General features: G+C 41.1%; 1 protein-coding gene across 4 annotated transcripts in view; it reads right to left on the bottom strand.

Annotated features, from left to right (window-relative positions):
• The window catches only part of INO80D (INO80 complex subunit D), a 46,912-nt gene extending 25,578 nt beyond the window's left edge, over positions 1 to 21,334 (bottom strand). For 3 of the 4 annotated variants that reach the window (XM_084524137.1, XM_084524136.1, XM_084524138.1), the window contains exons 1-6: positions 19,017 to 21,334; positions 17,616 to 17,685; positions 9,721 to 9,816; positions 9,368 to 9,614; positions 3,038 to 3,786; positions 45 to 153 (exon numbers count right to left, since the gene is read on the bottom strand). In XM_084524137.1, coding sequence (XP_084380263.1) covers positions 45 to 153; positions 3,038 to 3,786; positions 9,368 to 9,585 — 1,076 coding nt within the window. In that variant the 5' untranslated portion in view covers positions 9,586 to 9,614; positions 9,721 to 9,816; positions 17,616 to 17,685; positions 19,017 to 21,334. The other variant, XM_084524139.1, reaches the window with a different exon arrangement.
• Positions 21,335 to 21,382: the final 48 nt, after the last annotated feature.

The raw sequence follows: 21,382 nt of genomic DNA, 5'->3' as shown, positions 1-21,382 counted from the left end.
TTACTGCATCAAGGCCAACATGAATACTGAAGAATCATACTCACTCATGTCTTTCATAGCCGAGGCTTTCTCGGATAGACCATGCGACCTGGTAAGGGGAGGTTTGCTCTGAATCCTCGAACTCTTCTCCACTGTCTTCAGACCAATCCAGCCCTAAGAGAATTGAAAACATGAAAGCTGAATGAAAAGCATATCCACCTCACACAACATTCTGAGCAACCTATGGCATAAAGGACAGATGTGTAGTATAGTTGCAAACAGAATTATGCTTCATTTAACATATAACTTCATCAATTACACTGGAAAGTTATTGTAGCAGCTTCATTGTGGTATGCAAATGGCATGCACTATTTTTTTATTATTTTTTTTTTTTAATATTTTTTCCAAATTTAAGTTTTCCTTTTAAAATTCTTTTTGGCCATAAGCAGTGAAAGCAAAATCACTAGCTTTCTTGCCTACAGAAAATATTACAGCTTCTGTAGCAAGCACATGGAATCTTTAGAGATGAGGTAAGAGAGAAGTCCCTGCCACAAAGAACTGACAGCCTGGTAATTTTTAACGCTATATGATCTAAATAGGTCAATTCCACTTCTGTTTATATTCTGACCACTGCTCAGTGCCAAAACACTTGGAGAATAGGAAAACTAAGACAGAGCAGCATGGACAAAGAGAGATAAGGAGCTACGCAGGATGTTCCTCTGCTCAGTCTTTGTAATTGCTTGCAAATGCATATATTAGCAGGAAAAGAAAACTATAAAGATATGTGAACATAGGAACATAGACACAGAGTGGCATGCTTTTGCTGAATGATGATACAGTAGGATCAACTCATTGTATGCACCAGGAACCTCTGTTAGACAAACTAGCTGAACTCTGTTTCTGGCTTTCCTGTTAAGTTCTCAGGTGTAAAATTTTAGCTGAAGCATCATCTTTTGCATTTTTTCCTACTCTCTTTCCCCCACATCCAACGATACTCTTGGCAATCTCTTGCCGTTGGTGGGATAAAAATCCTGTAGCCACATTTACAAGCCATCGTTATTGCTTTTTCACTTCCTTGTGTGCTCCTTGAAAATGGAGCAGCAATTTGGACAGAATTAAGGAGAAGAATTTTTGCTGAAAATAAAACAAATATCTCTTTCTGTGACAATTCTGAAGTCAGATGCTTTCAGTTTGGGAAACACATCAGTACTTGGTCACCTACTTTCCAAGTTAGAGACATACATACACATTTGAAAACACTCATCAGGAGCCCCTCCAACATTTAGACACGAACACTAATCAGAAATATCAAAATCCCTGTTTTTCAGTAATATGAAGCACTGAAGACTGCAGCTACATTAATATCCAGTAACACGCCTCTAATAGCAAGTACACATAAAACTGAGTGCATCTCTTTAAAGATTCTGTGCAGCCATCTCTAGTGCTACTCCATCATTAAACAAATCCTAAAATTTTCTGAACTGGCCTAACTAGTCTTTAATATTAAGGCATATTGTGAGGAAGTAACGCATATATTTTCCTGGTCTGCCTTGTTTAATACGTGAATTCTGTTACTTTGCCAGATATGAGTGTTCAAAGCATATATATTCATTTTCACATTTATTGTAGCATGGTATTTGCATAACTCTACATTTTTAGGTCTAATCCATTTTTCTACTAAGCCTCTTTTTTTTGGGAAAACATATTCCATTCAGTGCAAACAACACTTGAGAATGTAAAACATTAAACGCAGAAAGTGATCTTTCTCAAGACACAGGTCACTTTTTAAGCTATTTGGGTCTGTGACACTTGAAAGTGCCTCTAGAGTTGCCGTTCCACAGAAGACCTGCATTACACAGAGGACCATCATACAGGATTTCTGAAGAACAATGTCCTTTAGAGAATGCTATGGGATGCTAATTATCTTCTAAACAAATAGTCAAGCTATCCCATGAGTGCCAAAGTGCAGATCTTAACTGCAAATTAAAAAAGGTTAATTGAAATAGCAAAAATTACAGATGTTTGCAATGAAATTAGATGTGATATGAAGTACTTCCAACTTATTTGAAGTCTTAAAAAAATATATCAACACCCACAAACGCATCATAAATGGCATTCCTGCTCTAATATCAAACACTGACCTCTATTTACCTTTTTCCTATCAACATTTAACTTGTTAGGAAAATACAATGTAAAACTAAGCAGAAAAGTATGGTAACTTTGGAGAATGAGGGAGACGTTAAGGACAGCTAGGTGTACCTAAGTCTGCATTCATAGTCAGACAAATAAGCCCTAAGGTCGGCTGCCTTTTTTGAAGCTTCATAGAGCACTACAGCCACAGCAGCAGGTTGGCTATTTCCACTTACAATTTTGCAAGCAGCAATTGATTAGCATGGTTTCCAGATAATAAGGAAGGAGGAGACTATTTCTGCACTGATATGCAGACAAGACTCCACCTCTCCAATTACCCATGTAACGGCACTGCTTTCCTGCCTGGCACAGAGACAGCCTTGGGCTTTTGTTAGCCAAGTTCCACATATGAACAGGCCCAGTCAAGAGAAACTCTCTTGTGCTCCAATTTTCCTAGCCACATTAATCAGAAATTTAGATCTCCACAGAATGATGGGTCAATCTCCATACTTTTACTAGCACTTATTTTGTAATCTGCACTTGTCATATATCTAACATTCAATCTAACCTTGTCTACCCATGTAAGTAGAGTCTGCACTACACTTTTACTACTGCAGTTGCAAACTGTCTATACAGTGCCTATGCCATCAAGCAATGTTTTTCTATACCTCAGCTTGATTTCTCAAACAGTTAACGGAACATTAAGAAGAACAAACAATTAAAATATCATAAATCATATGTGGTAGGTCCAGGCATTCCCTTCATAGAGAACAGGGCTAAAGAAAACATCAAGAGTTCAGGTTTATTTCGTAAGGACCACATGTGAAAGCAGGACGGAGCTAGGAAGACATTCCTCTTTTGTGTTTTGGTCTCAGGTTAAAAAAAAAAAAAAAAAAAAAAAAAAAAAGTGCATTTATTATCTACCCACCTAGATGTGGAAACAAATCAGTGTCCAGCTGCTGTTTTCGAGTGCACAGTTTCACCAGTCTCTGTAGCCGGCTCATGCAGGATGAGTGCGGAGAGAAGGCTGTGGCTTTCATTAGGACCCGATCAGTCCTCGGAGGGTCCGTGACCGGAGCCCTAGCAGGTGGCAGGAGGGGCAGAGGTCTCTTGTTAGACAACTGCCGGGCTTGTGCTATAGTGTGTGTGGTGGGTGCCACTCCCTGCATTGGTAGGCTGGTGTTCGGAGGTTGAGGTGACTTGCAGACTAAGCCCTGCTGTAGCCCTGTCGGCTTTAACGAAGCTGATGAAGGTGGCAGATGGGAGTGCTGCTGCTGCAGAGGCTGCTGCTGCAAAGGTGCAGGAAGGGGGCTAAAGTGCTCTTGGCGAACTTTTAAAATCTCTGTCTCTCTCTGGCGCTGCCGGTTTTGAGCCAACTTGCTCTGCAACTTTTTCCTCACCGTTGCCCCTTTCTTTAGGTCATCATCCTCCTCGTTGAAAGCAAAGGGGTCTTCTAGTTCTGCCTCCAGGTAGTGGAGAGGAAGCCTAGCCCCTGGAGGGGAGAGGGACATCCCATCCAGCCCATTGGGCATCTTCAAGGCCAAGGTGGGCACTGTCAGACTGAAGGCCATAGTATCCATCTGATGCCTGACCTTCACCTCCTCTATGGGATCATTCTTTTTCTTCCTCTCCTTTTTCGGTATAAAGCCAAGTACCTGCAGGTGGCTGTTGCAGTACCTTTGAAAAGGAAAAGCAGACAGTTCTTAATTCAGTTCTTGTAAGGAAAACCTGAAGAAAACAGTCCACTAAGGGCAAACCCACATACAACATGAAAAATTAATCAAAACACAAAAGATTTTATAAAAAGTGTACACAATCACTTCTAATACAACAGATAATTGTGGTGTTCCCAACCTACAGCTGAAAATAAACTTTTACAAGTGACAATTTGAAATCTTAAGATATAGAAGCATTCACTGGTTATTCATTATAGGAGATTCACACACTGTATGCAAAATATTTACTCTCTAATAGGGAAAATACCACAAAACACAGTGAACAAAACAAACGGCCTGATACAAGCACGGTAAGAACTCAAGTCATTAATTCTGATCATACAGAGCCATTTCAAAAGCTCCTATGAAAGACTACAGGGAAGAATACTTCTTTCATTTGGCTGTCCTTTCATTGGAAGTAGTTAGCATTTTCATCAACACTCACATCATTCTTATGAATCCCAATTGTAGCAGGGAGCAGTTTCGCACAGGGACAATCTTGCTGGAGATACCTTCTCCAGAAGGGTCACTACTTGCTCTTAGTGAACAAGTAGCTTAAATATTAAGCCCTGTTATAGTAATTTAACATAACAATTTTGTAGCCAGAGGATTAGCTGAATGTTCTTCAAATAAAAATTCAGTTTAAAAGAAATTCTCTGTTCTAGGAAAATGTTTACAAAATGCCAGCAGTATGTATACATACAATCCACAAACACAGACTTCAAGCTTCATCTAATATAAAAATCTTTTAATATAATATTATCTTTTTTAAAAAATGAAAGCCTTTAGTAGTTTGTTACAATTTATAGACTCAGATAACATACTAAGAAGTAAACAATTTTTGTCTGGTTAAAACAAGCGGGTGTTAGGAATACAATAATCACAATCTGATCCTTTTCCTGCCTCTGCAGAATGCCCTCAGCAATCAGGCTTCTGCCCTTGCAGGATCCTATTTACAACCTGCAGCTTACAGCTGGAAACAAAGATATGAGGAAAGACTGATGTCTATATCATGGTATTTATGGACAGGATAAGGGAATATCCATGTAAGTATTCTGAGTAGAGTAGAGTAGAACATGATCTGAGAAAATTAAGTTTTGTGGAACAACTAAATAAAAAATAAATTATTCCTAGTCTTAATGGACAAAAAAAAAATAACACAAAAGCCCAAATCAACTTCGCAAAAGTTATAACACTTCAGATTAGTAACTTTCAATTTGTCATCCCACTCCTAAAGAAGCAATGCATGAACTGCTTCCAAAGGGTCCATAAAAGGTAAAAAAGAAAAAGCAAATTCTGATATGCTCTTTAACAGTCTCCATATATGTATTTTCTTGAAGGATCCACACCCATAAGTTTTTCAAAAATCATAAAAGGCTGAAAAACACTACTACATGTTATTATCTAAATGATTTCTTCATTACATTAAGTTGTAAGTAATAAATGTATCTGAATGAGACAAGCTGAAAGCCAGCAAAGAATGGAGTTCTTATTGGAACAGACTAGAATACTGTAAGGTCATACCAAGAGGTGCACTTTTAAAAATTAAAATTCTGTAATGAGGGCTCAATAAAACTTCCATTGAATTCAACAACAATATTCATGTAATTAAAATTAAGCATTTTCTTAATTTTTTCTTTGAGCAAGACTGAAATCAGTTAGAATAGCACTTTTAGTATGACAGAAGAAAAACAACAAACAGACAAGAAAAGCACAATGGATTTTTTTCCCTTAATCTGATAAAAGAGTGTTGCTCAATTTGAATGTTTCCTTTATATTGTTCAGAATTTAAATATCTCCATGCTGTGTTTGTGCAGGAGTGAGAAGGTAAAACTGTGAAAACCAAGAAGAAAGCAAAATATAGAAAAGGTGAATAAACCCATGAAAAGGTAATTAGTTTATCATTCTTCTCTGAGTTTTAGGCAGTTATGCGTTTTGCTTGTTTGTTCAACTCTAACAGGATCATTTTTATACGACAGAGAATAAAGCTTTGGTTCTTACAACCGACCATGCCGCATTACTGAAAGCCAACAATATCTTACACAGGCATCACCCTTGGGCACAAATCCATAGATACCGGACTACAGCATAAGGAAAATACAGATCACACACTTGCAGACTCCAGTACCCACTGACTTGGCTCTGCATCAATTCCCCGTTTTCCAGCATAATGGAGGCTGATACACTTTGCCCACCGGACTAAAAGGAACAGGAAGAAATGGGGACTAAGTCTTCTCTGGGTAGCTCTACATGCAAGCAGCTTTGGCTAGGCATCATTTACAGGGACCAACTCCACCTTGGCCTTGCCAGACTCTGGCTGGTCCCACGTGGAGCCAGGTGGGCACACACACTGAATTACATCCCTCTCCTGCAGGCTCCAAGGCAGCTCTTTAGCTGGCCCTGACCCAAACTGGCTCTGGCTATACCTGGTGCTGCAGAGTCTGGTGCAGATGTCAAGTGGCTCTGCTGGAAGCAGCCAAGAGCCAGCTGAGTTGAGGCAGGAAGTTCTTTGGATCAGAGGCGATGCCAGGGAAACAGCTCATGCTCTGTAGCATACAGACTACCGGGAAGACGGAATAGCTCCTGGAAGTAGCACAGTGCTTTCCATGTGGATTTGAGCTGGAAGATTTGAGCTGGAAGCCCAGGAGGGCGAAGCTGGCCCTGCACAGAGCCAGTGCTGGTAAGCTGCCATAGTGGCACAATTTGTCCTTTCTGTAACCTGCCAGTGAGTTTTTCTCAGCTGACAGCACCATGCTGAGTACCTAATATAGTTTCTTCCCATTCCTTATTCAGCGCTAAAGGCACCTATTCCGGCACAGGTAAGGTCAAATGTAGTCAAAAGGTACTGCAAGGGCAGTGGGTTGATATCCATTAAAACCATTGTAATGCAAAGCCCACAAAAGGTGATGGGCCATGAAGGCAGCTTCTGGACAGTGCCCCACATTATGGGGAAGTTAAGAATCCAGAAAGTAAGGTTTTCTACCTACACCTGCATCATGCTTCACAGTACATCCCAGGTTTGTGTTGGGTTTGGCCACTTATTTCAAGGAAGATTTAATTAAACTGGAGAGTAGCTTGCATGTTAACAAAGTATTTACACTCACTTGAAAGAAGACAGATAAAATTATGTTTAACCTACCTAAAGTATAACAACTCTATAATAAAATAATAAGCTGAACTTTATTATCTATGCATGTATTTGAACAAGAAAAAACGAGGAAACGCAGATTCACAGCCCATGTTAGTATATGTTCTTTCAAAACAAAATAGTGAATAGAGAAACTAGACTTCAAATTCGGCAATGAAGTCATGCACTATTAATAGATTTAATTTCTAGAATGTTAATGGTTAATAAGAAACCTAATAATATAACAGAATATTAAACATCATCGTGGTTAGTGGCATCTCATTTGTCCAGGGTCAAGGAATAATTATTTTTAATTATCTGTGGTAAGACTGAGGTTTTTGGCATATAATGCATGAAACCTGTTAAGACTTTTTACTTTTCATAATCTTTAAAGATATATAGGAAGATAGCTGTCAGAACATCCTACAGGCTGCTTCTGATCATGTAGTTACATGTCTGAAACTGACAAAATGACCATCTGACAGAAAATTTGTACACAGAAAATTAAAAGCTGAGAATGAAGAACTCAGACAGAGCAAACATTTTTATATTGAACAGAGTGTGAAAAAAGTCTCCTAAGAAACAGATACAGGTTTGCCTGCCAAAAAAAAAAATGCTTGGAGCAGGCACAGTCTTATCACTAGTATTCATCAAGTTTTATTGTTAAAACTAAACTCTGCCCTGAGAAGCAGTCTTTTAAAATATTCTTTCAAACTATCACATCCTCTCATTTGAAATTAAAAGTTTATTTTCTCCTTCAGACACCTGCTGTCCTCTTCAAGTACTGTAATGTGACACTCGACATGCAGTTGAATTATTCTAATATAACATACACCAGATGTCATGACCACACTTCACTTTAACTTGAGAAAAATCAAAAAGAACAAAGTGTGAACTCGATTCAAGGTGTAAAGAAAAATCTCAAATTCCATGGGAACATATGAGACCTAAAAAGTGTCATTAAGTATTATCATTTCTATTGTATTTAAGTATGAATTCTTGTAAACAGCAACTCTGTCTGAGTCCGTTCTTACATCAGAAATTACAGCATATTTGCTCTAACAATTTCTATGATCATTTTTACAAGCTTACTTCCAAACTGCCACAATTGTACAGAAGCAAAGAAACAGTCACCGACTGTCAAATTACAGCTTAAAGTTATTCATCTTGTGCCATTTGAGCATTTGCCCTACAGCTTTTGACAAACATTCATGTTTTTTTTTCTCACTTCATCAGTCTCCTCAACTGAAATGGCAGGTGAAGTGCAAGTTAATTTAGAGCACAGTCCAACTGTTATTTCAGACAAGAGAGGGAGCTGTGAGCCGAGAAAGAAGTTATATGTAGGGCACAGTGGGAACACTGCTAATAATGCAAAAGGTTAGTGAATGGCAGCTAATAATGTGAAAGGTCAGTGAAGAGTGGTTTGGTTCTTTTTTGGCATATTTTGTTTACATTTTAGTTTAAAAAAAAAAATATGTTTGTAACAGAACAAACCTCAGGTAGTTAAACACATTAATTAAATACTGTGGTACTGGCAAAACCTGTAGCAATGACTGAAAATTTAAAGTCATATTTATGAGCCAAGATCAGAAAAATTCTGCTATTTCACCCCAAGCAGCACCAATGAGATTTGCCTTCAAGAAGTCTTAAAGAGCAAGAAAAAAAAGCCCTCGTGGATACACTATGGGCTGCAATTTAGGAAAACTTGTTTGAATTCCCAGCTCTCCACCATCTTCAAGCATTATCTCTCACAAGCCATTTAATATGTGGGCACCTCAGGCATCTTCATTTGGGCAGGGAGAGGGAGAGAAAAGAGAGGAAGCAGAGAAGAAAGGGAGCGAACAGCACTTTCGCAGTTGGCTGATTGTTATCAAGCAGTATGTATTTTATTCCAGTAATATACCACCACAGATCCATACTAAAGCAAGATCGCTGAACTGTAATTCCGCTTTCGTCCCTGTGTGTCACTGTTCCCTAAGCCCAGAAGGTATGTGTTTTCAACTGTTTATCCTGAAAAAGGAGTTGAAAGTGTGCTTTTGCCACAGCTGGCCAAACAAGTGAGTCCTTTTAAGAGCACATACTGTGAGTGACATGGCAAATTAGTCAGATCTGCAGATATTGTGTAGCAGGTTTGATCCACAATTTATAGTGAGTTTGAGCGAAGCAATAAACTCTTCTGAAAACTTGGGAGTACGTTCCTTGGGAGAAAGTTACTGCCTCCTTTGTGTACTTGATGCCCACTGAAAATAAAATAAAGTTTACTGGTCTTACAACAAAACCCTCAAAGAAACATCCTGGAATTCAATTCACTCAGGCCAGTTCCTCCCTTATCCTGAAACCAGGCACAGTCGTAAAAGGAAGCTCATGCCTACGGCCCAGCCACTTCCCACATCGCAGATGGGCAACCGCCACTCACCTACGATCCTCAGATTTGGGGATGGGGTTGGTGCAGCGTTGGCTGTTATACTTGGCCACATATTCACATTGCTTGAAGGGGGCAGTCTTGTCCTCCAGAACGTGTCTGATACAGAAGGCGTAGCCGTTAAGTCGCCTCTGCTTGCACAGTTTGGGGCTATACGAGCACAAGGGCTTATTGTCAACCTCAGAGAAGTGTATGTGTTTGCCTTCATACATCACGTGACTCTATTCCTTGTGAACATCAGCTGAAAGAACCAAAATATTAAGAAAAATCACATAAGGAAAAGGAAATGCATTCAGTTATACATTGTGTATTTCATGTTGGTGGGAAGGAGAGACCCAAAACAATACCTGATTTTAAATCTTCTGTATCATATCAATGTTAAGAGAGAGCCCCAAGGACACCACTATCCTGGAATGATGATGAATCAAGATGAAGCAGATTGTCTACGGAAAATATCAAAAAGGTCAAAGTCAGTCAGAATACAACAGATAGGATCATCCTGCTTAATAAGTGAGTGGCTAGAAGCAGCCACTTAACCTGTGATTCAGGTAGCATCCAATAAACCAAATTCATTAGCACAACAGTTTTCAACTAGCAGTCACAGATCTCTGGAAACTGTAAAAGGAAATTATTGAAGAAAAAAAGTTTACCATCACCTTGCTTAAACCTGCCAAAAAAACCTCCACTCATCTACCAGTAAATTATTAGGAGTTACAAGTTGAAAAAGGTTAAGCAACAAATTAGATTACCTGTTTTCAGGAATCACGTTGAATGCTGGCATAACATTAACTCATTTGATCACAAGAAAGGTTTTTACTTAAGTATCTTTGCTCTACCAAATATTAATTTTATCATGCAGTGCAGGATTTTTTCTTTTTAATCTGTCTTTATCACACCTGGTGAACAGACTTCACATCTTAAAGTTGTACAAACTTTTGCAAGCATCAGTATAAAGTCCTTCCTAAGGTCATCACAATCCTTCAGAGCTTCACCTACCTTATTGTGTTTGTTTTATGTAAATGCTGTCCTTAATGATTACTCCCATTGACCCCAGGAAGGCTGAAATGTCATTTCAGCAGGAGGCCGTTTTCTTCCCCATTGCCCCAAAACAGATTCCCACACTGCAATGAAATACCAAATTCATAAAAACTTAAGGTACTCTTCACAGGGATCTCCTGGAAAGAGTACAGCAGAGGGACACAAAGATGATACAGGGCCTGGAGCATCTTCCCTATGAGGGAAGGGAGGTTGTGGAGTCTCCTCTGGAGATATTCAAGGCCCATCTGGTCACCTACCTGGGCAACCTGCTCTAAGGAACCTGCTTTGGCAGGGGGGGTTGGACCCAATGATCTCTGGAGGTCCCTTCCAACCCTTATAATTCTGTGATTCTGTGATTTTCCACCACTATGCAGTCTTTAGCAATCAATTTTTTTTTAAACACACACACAGAAAAAAAAAAAAAACAAAACAACAACAAAGCAGCATCAAGGAATATTTAACAGTACATACAACCTGCAGCTCCTTTGCTAGAGCCAGCTTAACCTGCAAAAGGCAGCTCTTACTCAGAAAGGTCATCCTGAAGCACAGGAATAAACTCTTGAAGATGGTGTGTTCAGTACAGTTCAGTTCCATACGCATTATATACCAAGCAAAGGAACATACATAAAGATGATATTGAGGAAATATGTAGTAAATGACATGGGACAAATGTACAGATTACCACCTCAACTGACTTAGTTATTCCCAAGGCCCCAAATGGCAAGGGAAGGGAACCTATGGCCTTTACAGAAAAGATCCCACTTCCTCTGGTGAAGGAACAGGACTTCTCTCCCCACTGCATAAAAACACCTTGAGAAAACAAAAAGTAACTTTCCTGGATCCCCAAATGCTGTGGTACTTGAAGTCACTATGACAAAACCAAACACCCTAATGTACCTCTAGCAGTAAACTGCATAAAGCTGACACTTCCATTAGCACACATCTAGCTGTACAGCCAGGACAGAAGCACTAAAAATTCAAAGACACACTTAACAATTATTTAAATAGTTTTACAAGTACACATGCAGCACATACAGCATGCAGATTGGAGACTTGCCACAAAACGTAGGTGGCATGAACACCAGCGACCTGATTAATCATTTGACATTAACTAGGATCGCCCCATGTTTCCTCTTCATACACAGTTCCCTTTCCACACTCCAGGGCAGGGGCCTGGCACTTTGTTTACACCAAACAGCCAAAACACAAGCACAGACATCAAAAACAGTTCCTATCACCTTTCCCTTGATGCAGGGGAGCACAGGAAAGCAGAGTGCATAAATTTAAAACTGATCATTGGCATATGGCCCTTCACAACATATCTACCCTACAAGCAACTATGTGAAAGAAAAGAAATCCCACAGCCTAGCAATAGGTGGTGACCTGGGTTTGAGTCCCAAATGCTTGATAAACAGCTTTCTCTATTACTATGGTAGAGAGAGTAATCAAATGGGTCTCAACCAATTGCATCTCTTACACAGAGTGCAACAGACAAAGTCTTTTGCTCTGGAGTTTGCTGCTCTTAACAGCTACCCAAGGCTTGTATTTGTGACATGCTGGACAGGATGAAAAATTGGAAAGAACATCTGAATCTTCAAAGATGGGGTAACTCACACGCTGCTCTCTTTCTCTTGTATTTACCAGCACCTTTCAAGCTACTGCTATTATGCTTTGTAGAGTTTTTAGATTGATCAATGACCTCCTTCTCTTTTGCACAACCCAGCAATATTTCTTTCCTGAAGGTTATCAAGCAACAGACCAAAAAAAGAGTTTTTCAGAGCAGTTCCAAAGTAAACAACAAGAAACACATATCCGGGGTTCCTAAGTTAGGTTTCTGTAAGAAAAATACACTGCAGTTCTCAGCCACTATAATCCTGGATTTATTCTTGTGTCCCCAGTCTTATTTTTGGATTTAGCTTGCAATTAAGTCTTATTTTTGCACTTAACTTGACTGTGTCAAGGAAGGCGCGGTATTTTCCATCTCACTTGTCAGAAAGATGCAGGACACAAGTATGATGCCATATGAAACATTTAAGCAAAAATACTAAAAGTAATCCTCAGGGAAACCAACGAGCTCAAGCATGTATTTGGGGTCTATATATACACATAAAAATATAACCATATTAAAAATCCTGATAGGAATCGAACAGAGCGACTACAGAGTAATGAACAGAAAGAGAGCTGATACACCTGGCAGACAGGGTTATATAGAAAAACTACAGCAATTCTCTCAAACTGCAGTGATATCTTTATTGGCAGACTCCTATACAGACCTCCAAAAGACAGCAGCACTGTGCGGGTGCGCTGCTGGAGACTGAACTCATGCTATGCCTAAAACGAGCCTTTTCATTTAGTTCCATGCTACGTACATATACACACACAAATACAACAACGACTTTTTAATCTCTCAATTCTGATTTAATCTGATGTAGTATTTTATTTCGAGCAAAAGAGACAGGAGTTCTTAACAGAGCTTTTTGCTGCTACACAAAAGTGGCACAAGCATGGAACAGGCACATGTCGCCTAACTGAAGAGAACTGAAACTACACTTAGCTAAATAGTGGGTGGGGGAGAAATTATTTTTGTCCCACAGGATTCAGTAAGAGATGACGGAAACATGGACTTCCCCTGGAAAAATCAAAAGCTTAAGCAGCTGTACTTCGCTGCAAAAATATCAGGGTAGAAAACCTTTTGGAAGTAGTTTTGGGGTTTGCAACTACACTCCACGCTGAAGCTGCAGAGAGGTTCAAAACAAACATAGTTCATGCCTGCATGTGCTCAAACTGGCTTAAGCCACAACTCATGAATGAGAAACCAGAGGCTACTTCTTGAGGAATCTACATTTTCCTCAAACTGGTTCTAAACAAATGATTTAGAGAGTCTGAAGCAACAATGCAAAGAACAGAAGAGAACCCAGAAATCTTGTCATTGCGAAATAATGTAGGTAGGACATGAGTGATGCTGAAAAACATGATAGTGGTAAGGGATAAGGTGAATACAGAGCAGTCATGTACCAAATCATACAACATTAGAACTAGGGACACTTGAGAAAGCTAGATTGACTCAAAATATATTAAAGAAATATTTCTTTATTTTTGCTACTCACAAGTGGTGAGCTGCTGAACTTGCTGTCATGGGAAGCTATGGAAGCAGACAGCATCAGCAGGTTCAAAAAGTTCACAGACAATGGGGACAGATACTAAAGGAAATGGGCAGTGATATACTCGCCAGCATGCCTAATTTCATAAATACAGATGTTGGAGGAGCAAGAGGAAAAAAATAAATAAATAAATAAAAAGCAGCTGGGCTTTCGTACTGTCCATAAATAGCATCAGTTAGTCCCACTGTCCAAGACAGAACAGTAGGCAGGATCGACCCCTAATCTTACCCAGCAGGGTACTCCTTATGTTCTTATAACCTTACCCCTAACATTTGTAATTTGATGACATTAATTTCTCCCCTTCTCCCACTTTTTATACCTGAACAGATGACTGGAAGAGAATCTACTTGCCGCGGTAAAAGCCCTATCTGGACATGTAAAGAGCAGCAAATTGAGTGCCCTAGTAAGGCTTTCCAGCAAGGACAGGCAGGACCCAGAGCAGAGTCACACTCTGTGACAGCACCACTTTGAGCAGAACTACTTGTCCTGCTGAGTGCAGCCACTGGTGGCCTGTAAGACAACAGGGAGTGGTTTGCAAGGTGACAGTGAAAGAGAAATAAAAGACCTAAACACACACATGCACACACCTCTGCAACTGTCAGTGCCTGCTGCCAGGCATTGGAAGAAGCCAGCTCACAACTGCTTTTAGCACTCCCAAAGAGGTGTAATCGGTTTCCTTGCAGCACACATCAACTCCAAGACAACTAAGCTGTAGCTCTGCACTCCACGTACCCTCTCCCCAAACAGTTAAACGGTCCTTCAGAGAGGTCAGGAAATGCTGTCACAGCAAACTTTGGGGAAAAATCTTTGCTAGATCATACTGAGTATCTGTATCATGTCACACTGAAATTTGGTACCTTCATCATCAGTATTTTACAGATAAGTTAATGGCTACTAGAAAGCCTGAAAATTTGCAGTCCCAAAACCCAATCAGTAATCCTAAGAAAACCCTGAGCATAAAATAATTTAAACCATGTGGGTTAGACACACTCTTAAATGTATGCTCAGAATTTGACATTCAACCTAAATGAGACCAAATTTAGGCAGTGGAATCCCCAAATGCGTTGTAAATTGCAACACAATTACACATCCGTGGTTAAAATATGTATAATTAAGAGGACAACTTAGAGGTTCACAGACTGCATCCAAATAAAAGTCACGACTAAAGACATCTTAACTGCCTTGGTTTGAATTTCCTAACACCAGTGCAGATTTAATGCTATATTGCTTGGTGTGTTCATGAGATTTCACAGACAAAGTACAACAGTCTACATACGCTTCCAAAACCATCAACCTGAGGCTAGAAAGCAGAACTCAGATCTCCCTGAAGCTCAGCTTTTCCACAAAAACAGGCAGCATAAATAGTAGCTTTACCAATTCTTCAATTTGACCAAGAGATGAATTCCCTGTGTTCCACTTGCCTGACCCTTTTGCTGGGACCAACAGTAAATATATGGATTTTAAGGTGTTTTGGCAACATGCAATCTAATCCGTTCAGAGATGAGCAGAGACCATAAAAAATCATGACAAAAAGACACACATTTAAAGCTACCTTACTGTAAAACCTTCCCATCAGTACTAGTAAAAATATAAGAAAGAAAGAAAGAAAAAATACTCCTTTTTCTTTCCATTTCATACCAGGCAATGAGCATCTCTCTGGGAAGTGCTCTGTTCTATCAAGAGAAGCTACACCACATCTAATTGTGGTCGACATCAACACCACAAAGCTGTAACTTCTGTTCCCATCCTACAACCTAACCATAACTTTGGCTTAGCTCTGGTCATTCAACAACTCAGACCTCTACCATGCTCAGCTACCAAACCGAGCCTGCTGTAATTCTAGAAACAAAACAGTCTTATTAGTAAAAGCATCCAAAATGAGATAAAAAAAAAAAAAAAAACACTTGGAAGCAACCAAAGTCAGCTACATGGATGTTTATAAGGGACAATTTTATTAACCTGAGGAAAATGCTTGTTCAGTAAGACCTCTGAAGAGCCCCACACAAGTACAGGCATTGCATATGTGTGCCTGTACCCAAATAGATCTACCTGCAAGGCCAAGGCACTTAACATATAAGATAGTACAACACATTTTTAGTTGCCACCTAGAATCATATTTTCGACTAATTTTGCATGTGAAAATCTACCTAGGAAGACAGAAGCAGCAACAATCGTCCTCACTCTGCCTTTTTAGAAAGCTTCTACTCTGCAAAAAGGCAATTTATATTGCATAAGGACATCCAATATATTAACAGAAAAGCAGCACTACATTTTAAGCAACACCAACAATATGAATTATGCTTCATAATATAATACAATAAGCACAGAACTAAATTTTAGTATTATTCCTAGTAATAACTAAATAACATGTAGACTGGTAACAAGTTCCAATCAACAGCAGAAAACATAACTAAGGAGGGGGGGAAAGGCACTTTCTATTCTAAACTGACCAGGTTGTTGGTTTTGTTTTCCTATACAAAATGAACTTCAGCAGGCAAGTTAATTTCTCCTGATTCACCCATCTGATAAATAGTACCTTAAATAAAATGTGACAAAGACAGCCCAAAATCTGAAAACCAACAAGCTTTTAAGACTGCAGGAATTTAAGAAACTTCAAAGGATTTCTTGGGAGGAAAGATGCTCAGTAGAAAGATTTGTAACTGAAAACCATAGCTACGAGTACACTCCTATAGATTTCAATAAAACATTTCCTAAATATGGTTATTCCTGATCTAAGTAAGGCTCCAGACTGGTTCCATATCACTGGAAGTCTTTTGAACAAGGATTTCTCTATTTGACCTGACGGTCTAAGGCCCCAGTCCTGCAGTCCTATCCACACAAGCAGATTTTCATGCTTGCACAGAAACACGCTTATTTCAACATGGCCATAAACAAGACCAGGGTTTGCCAGGGAGACTGGGGCTGCAGAAAGAAGGCCTTCAGACACAGCAATAAATGGAACATTTAGGCAATTGCAACATCACAAAAAATGCACTTTAAAATGTTATCTCAAAATATCAAAACCATGATCCAGAAAGAAACCAGAGACTGAAACATACCACAGGATACCTTGCATCTGTACTTGAATTAAAAAAAAAAAAAAAAAAAAGCCATAAGTCCAAGTCTTTTATTTATTCAAATAACAGCTAACCTGCACTTGCATATGAAGTTAAATAAAATGCCTTAGCCTCATTTCTAGTCCCAATGGTGCAAAGACAAACAAAGTTATTTTCACACAATACCAGAGTATCATTCTTGCTTCAGTGGGAATACTCAATAAATAAAATAAAGCAGCAGAGCTCCTCACAGAGCAGCCTTTTAGCAGTTGTAAGCTATCAAAGTTTCAATATGGTATTACAATAAATTTGTACCTCCTGAGGATCTACCATACTGCGAGAGCATGGTACATGCAACTCTGTAGGACCAGGCCCTACATAAAACTCATTCATTCATCATAGAAGTACTGAAACATCAAAATTACTCCTACTAAGTAAATTTGGGGTTGCGTTCTGTAGACAATTTAGCTTTACAATTAAATTTATCTTACATGCTTATACATTACAAACAAATCACATAAAAGGTTGAAGATGGCTGTGAAAATGTCACTGGCCTGTGAGTGACAGCTACACGCAAAACATTAGTGTTAGGGTTTATCCATCATCAGCACTGCCCGGTCAGTAAGGTCTTAGTATGACACTCCGACAGTACAACGGTGCCCACAGGATAGGACGCTCAGCTGTAAGGGAATGATGCACTGCCCTAAATTTGCCAATTTTAAGTATACCAATCCTCAAAAATTGAGAGCATCCTTAAAATAAACCCTCATCATATGTTGTTAAGTAACAAAGTTAGAACTAACTATAGATCTACATATTTTAATCAGATGGTGTAATATAAGGCTTTAAGCTAAGTGTTGCTGTCATTCCCCAAATTTATTCAAGGTTACTTGTACAAAGCAATTAGCCTTCTAAACTAAAAGACATTTTAAGGAACATTTAATCCAAACTACACATCTCCAGCATTAGAAACCAGAACTATTTCACCTGTGCTGGGTGAAGCGTGTTGGCTGGCTTTCCAGTGGGCTCACTTCACAACTACCAGACGTTCCTTTCCCTGAAAAAAAGCATCCTTTCACTTCCAGCTCCCGGCAGCAGCACCGAGAAGGCGACTCCTAACCCCACACCTGCCCCAAGGACCGACCGGGCCCCGACCCACGCTGGGACCCCTTGCCACGTTTGGGGACGCGGGATGGGGCCTGAGTCCGAGTCCCACTGTGCCCTGGCTGTTGAGGGGAGCCCCTTCCCCTGGCTGGGGTCTGTCCCCCCAGCCCACTCACACCCACCGGCCCTGGTGGGGCTGGGGGTGACCATGGGACCCCGGGCAGGCCAGGGGCAGCCCCCAGCCCTGGCACATGGCAGGGCAGGGAGGCGAGGCTGAGCTGGCCCCTCACCCCCCGCCCTCACCCCCGGTTTTGGGGGGCACCCCGATACGGGGGCACAGCACCGGGGGAGGGCACTACAGGCACTCTGACGGCCTCCCCCAACCCCAAAAAGCCCCCCCAAAAAAGTTGCGGGGCGAAACCACCCGGGGCGAGGGGACACAACGGGGACGGGTGCGGGGGGGGGGGCGGGCAGGGGGGGGGCGGCGGCCGCGTCCCGGGGCACCCCCGGCGCATCCCCGCGGCCGCCGAGGCGGGGGCGCCGAGGGGGGGCGAGCACCCCAAAAACGCCGAGAAACTTTCCAGGCCGCGGCCCCGCACGCCCCGCGGGACCGGCACCGCCTCCGCCGCGGCGGCCCCGGACCGGGCTGGGGGCAGGGGTGCCCCCCACCACCACCACCACCCCCCCCCCGCGCCGCCGCTCATTAAAAGTCATTTTGGGAAATTAATGCCGCCCCCGGCCCCCCCCGGCCCGCGCCCCTCCCGCCGCCGCCCCCCCACTCCCCCCTTCGCCGCCCCGCGGAGGTTGGGGGGGGGTGGAAGCGGCCCCGCCGCGGCGCCCCCGCCGCCTTCCCCCCGGCCACCCGGCTCCGGCTCCGGCAGCGGCGGGGCTCGGCCCGCTTTGGGCCCGGGGCCCGGCGCGGGGGGCCCGGCCCGGCCCGGCGGGGCGGGGAGCGGAGCGGAGCGGCCAGGCCGCGCCGCGCTGAGGCCTAGCGCCCCCCCGCCCCCGTTCTCCCCCGCCGCCCTTCACCTCCCGGGCAAAGGCGCCGCAGCGCCGCGCCCCGAGCCTCCCGCTGGGTCCCGGCCACCGTCTCACCCCCCTCCGGGGCTCCTCTGGGCGCCCGAGAGCCGCGAACCCCCCCCGGCTCCCCGCACCCCCCGCTGCGGCCTACCCCGCCCCGGCCGAGCCCCGGCCTCGCGTAGCCCGCCTCCCCGCCCGCCCTGTACCCTTCGCACCGCCTGCCGCGCTACGCGAGCCCGGGGATGCAGGCCGGGCCTGGCTTACCTTTCCAGCTGCTTTTTTTTTCTCCTCTCTCTCCTCTCCCCCCTTTCCCTCTGTTGGGCTGACAGATCAGAGTTTCCTCCCCAGCAGAGGGACTGGGAATGGGCTCGGGCTCTGTGCTGAGGAGCTGCTGCCCCCCTGGCTCTGAGAAGATCCTGCTTTTTGTGGGGAGGAAGCTTTGGGGGCTCTTTATTATTTTAAAACTACAAAGTGCTCAGAGGGTAGGTGATTATTAAGGGGAATCCCTGAATATATTCTCCAGCAAAGAAGGCAGGGCTGCTGGGGCTGCTCAAGAAGAGAGCCAGCAGCCTCCTACAGCACCACTACAGGCACCGAGAGGACATAACATCAGAGAGCGGTTCCTCTGCCCTCCAAAACAACAACTTTCCTACCATCTTGGAGGTAGTAGAGGGAGAGAGGGAGGGGGAAAAAAGTACAGAAGGTTTTTATAAAGTGTCAATTTGGGGGAGGGAGCCAAATGGCCAAAAACAATTTTTTTTTTAATCATTTATATGACTTTTTATTTAAAATAAAAATAAAATACAAAGGCATGAGGCTTAAAGAGATAATTTTCTTTATAACGAAATAAGATCAGCTTTCTGGGAAAAAAAAAAAAAAAGAAGGTATGGTCATTTTTTTTAACTTTTATTTTTCTTTAAAAATTAAAAAAATGTATCTTTTTTCCTATAATTTAAAATGTAGATAAGTTTTTATCGTTGTTGATTGATAGTTCTAAAAATTAATGTACAAGTGTGAAGTTGGTATAACTTTTTTGGTGCTGCTGCTCTCAGTAGAACAACTGAAATTGATGTGGGACTGGTTGGTAGAACTGTGTCGTTATGTCTTCTCTCTCGAGGCATTGTAAATAAAACTGAATGTACAGGTAGGAAAAAAGCTCTTAATTTTTTTTTTTTTGGGGGGTGGGGGTCGTGTAAAAAAGCCTTGGGGGATTTAATGCAAGTGAGTGGAGCCTGTGATATATATCTTAAAAATTCTGCAAATCTGTCGTAAATTTAGCATTGTCTGCCCTTCAGTATGGGATGTGAAAAATAGAGCTCACAGAAAAAAATTGGAGGTAATAATTGAATTTTCTTTTTAATATTTTCAAAGCACTTTATAGCCTTCTAAAAATCTGTTTTGGTTCTAAAAATCTGTTTTGGTTCTTTTTAAGTTACTGTTTTGATTTGGGGGCTTTGTTCCTGATATTTATGAATAGCATTATTCCTGACTTCTTTCTTACAGAGTTGAGAAATGTTATTAATTTATACTACAATACCTTGTAATGCAGAATGGTCGTTGTGTTTTTCTTTTTTGCAGAAGCCTTTATTAAATTGTTAAAAATGTATGGAAAGCTGTCAAAATAATGTGAGATGCCACTGTATCCATAGGTGAAGACACTGATCACTGTGTTCAGCAGACCTATGATAATATTGCTTGGAATAGGGTTATACTCAGCCCTGTACAGGGATGAACTGCTAAAATATCTATTTATTTCTCCTGAAAGAAGATAAAATAATCAGAAAACTAATGAGCTATATGAGCTAATGAGCATGAAAAAATGCATTTAATTTTTTTTTCCATTGTAAAAATTAGTCAGGTGGTATAGGCTAATTGAACTGCAATCAGACTGAAGTCATGTGAATGAAGGTATTGAATTTTTATCACTTCCTCCCTTGCCTCTGTCAGATCTGAAATATATTGCATTATCTCAATTACTGTAAACTTTTATTTAAAGATATATGTTTTTTTCTGAATTTAGATACATTCCCTTATGAAAACATGCATTGTAAGTTGCCTTGCTAGTATTGTGAGCGTAGTTCGTGTGTTTATAGTGGCATTTTCATTTAGATAAATTAGTTTGAATTAAAATATAATTAAAAGTCAGTTGGTCTGTGCATCAAACTGCATATTTTTGCTCGACTGGATTATTTTTTTTTAAAGATTATGGTTGGTCCAATTAGCGTACTTAAATAATGCTGAGTGTTGCATTCTGTGGAGTTAACTGCAAAGGTTTTTTTAATCATATTATTAATTTATTAAATGCATTATTCTGCTCTGACACTAGGAAAAAATAGTAATAACCAAATGCATTGCTCCTGCATCTTATTTAAAAAGTTTGTGTAGAAGGCCACATAAGGAGGGCACTTCATAATCTTACCAGTCATGATTGTGTTGTTTGAACCATGACATGTAATGATTATTTTTGTAGGATATTTAAACAAAAATACTTTACAATTTTATATTTAAAATTCACTACAGGAGTGATAGGGATTGCAAATGTTGCTCATGATCTGGATGATTTAAAAAAAAAAAAAAAAAAAAAAAAAACTTGAAATATTACAAATAATTGATCTCCTGTGCCAATGGAT

Source organism: Aythya ferina, assembly GCF_964211825.1.
Source record: "Aythya ferina genome assembly, chromosome: 6".
In the NCBI taxonomy this organism is placed as follows: Eukaryota; Metazoa; Chordata; class Aves; order Anseriformes; family Anatidae; genus Aythya; species Aythya ferina.
Note: the sequence above shows the minus strand (reverse complement) of the source record. Positions and strands in the feature narration are given on the sequence as shown.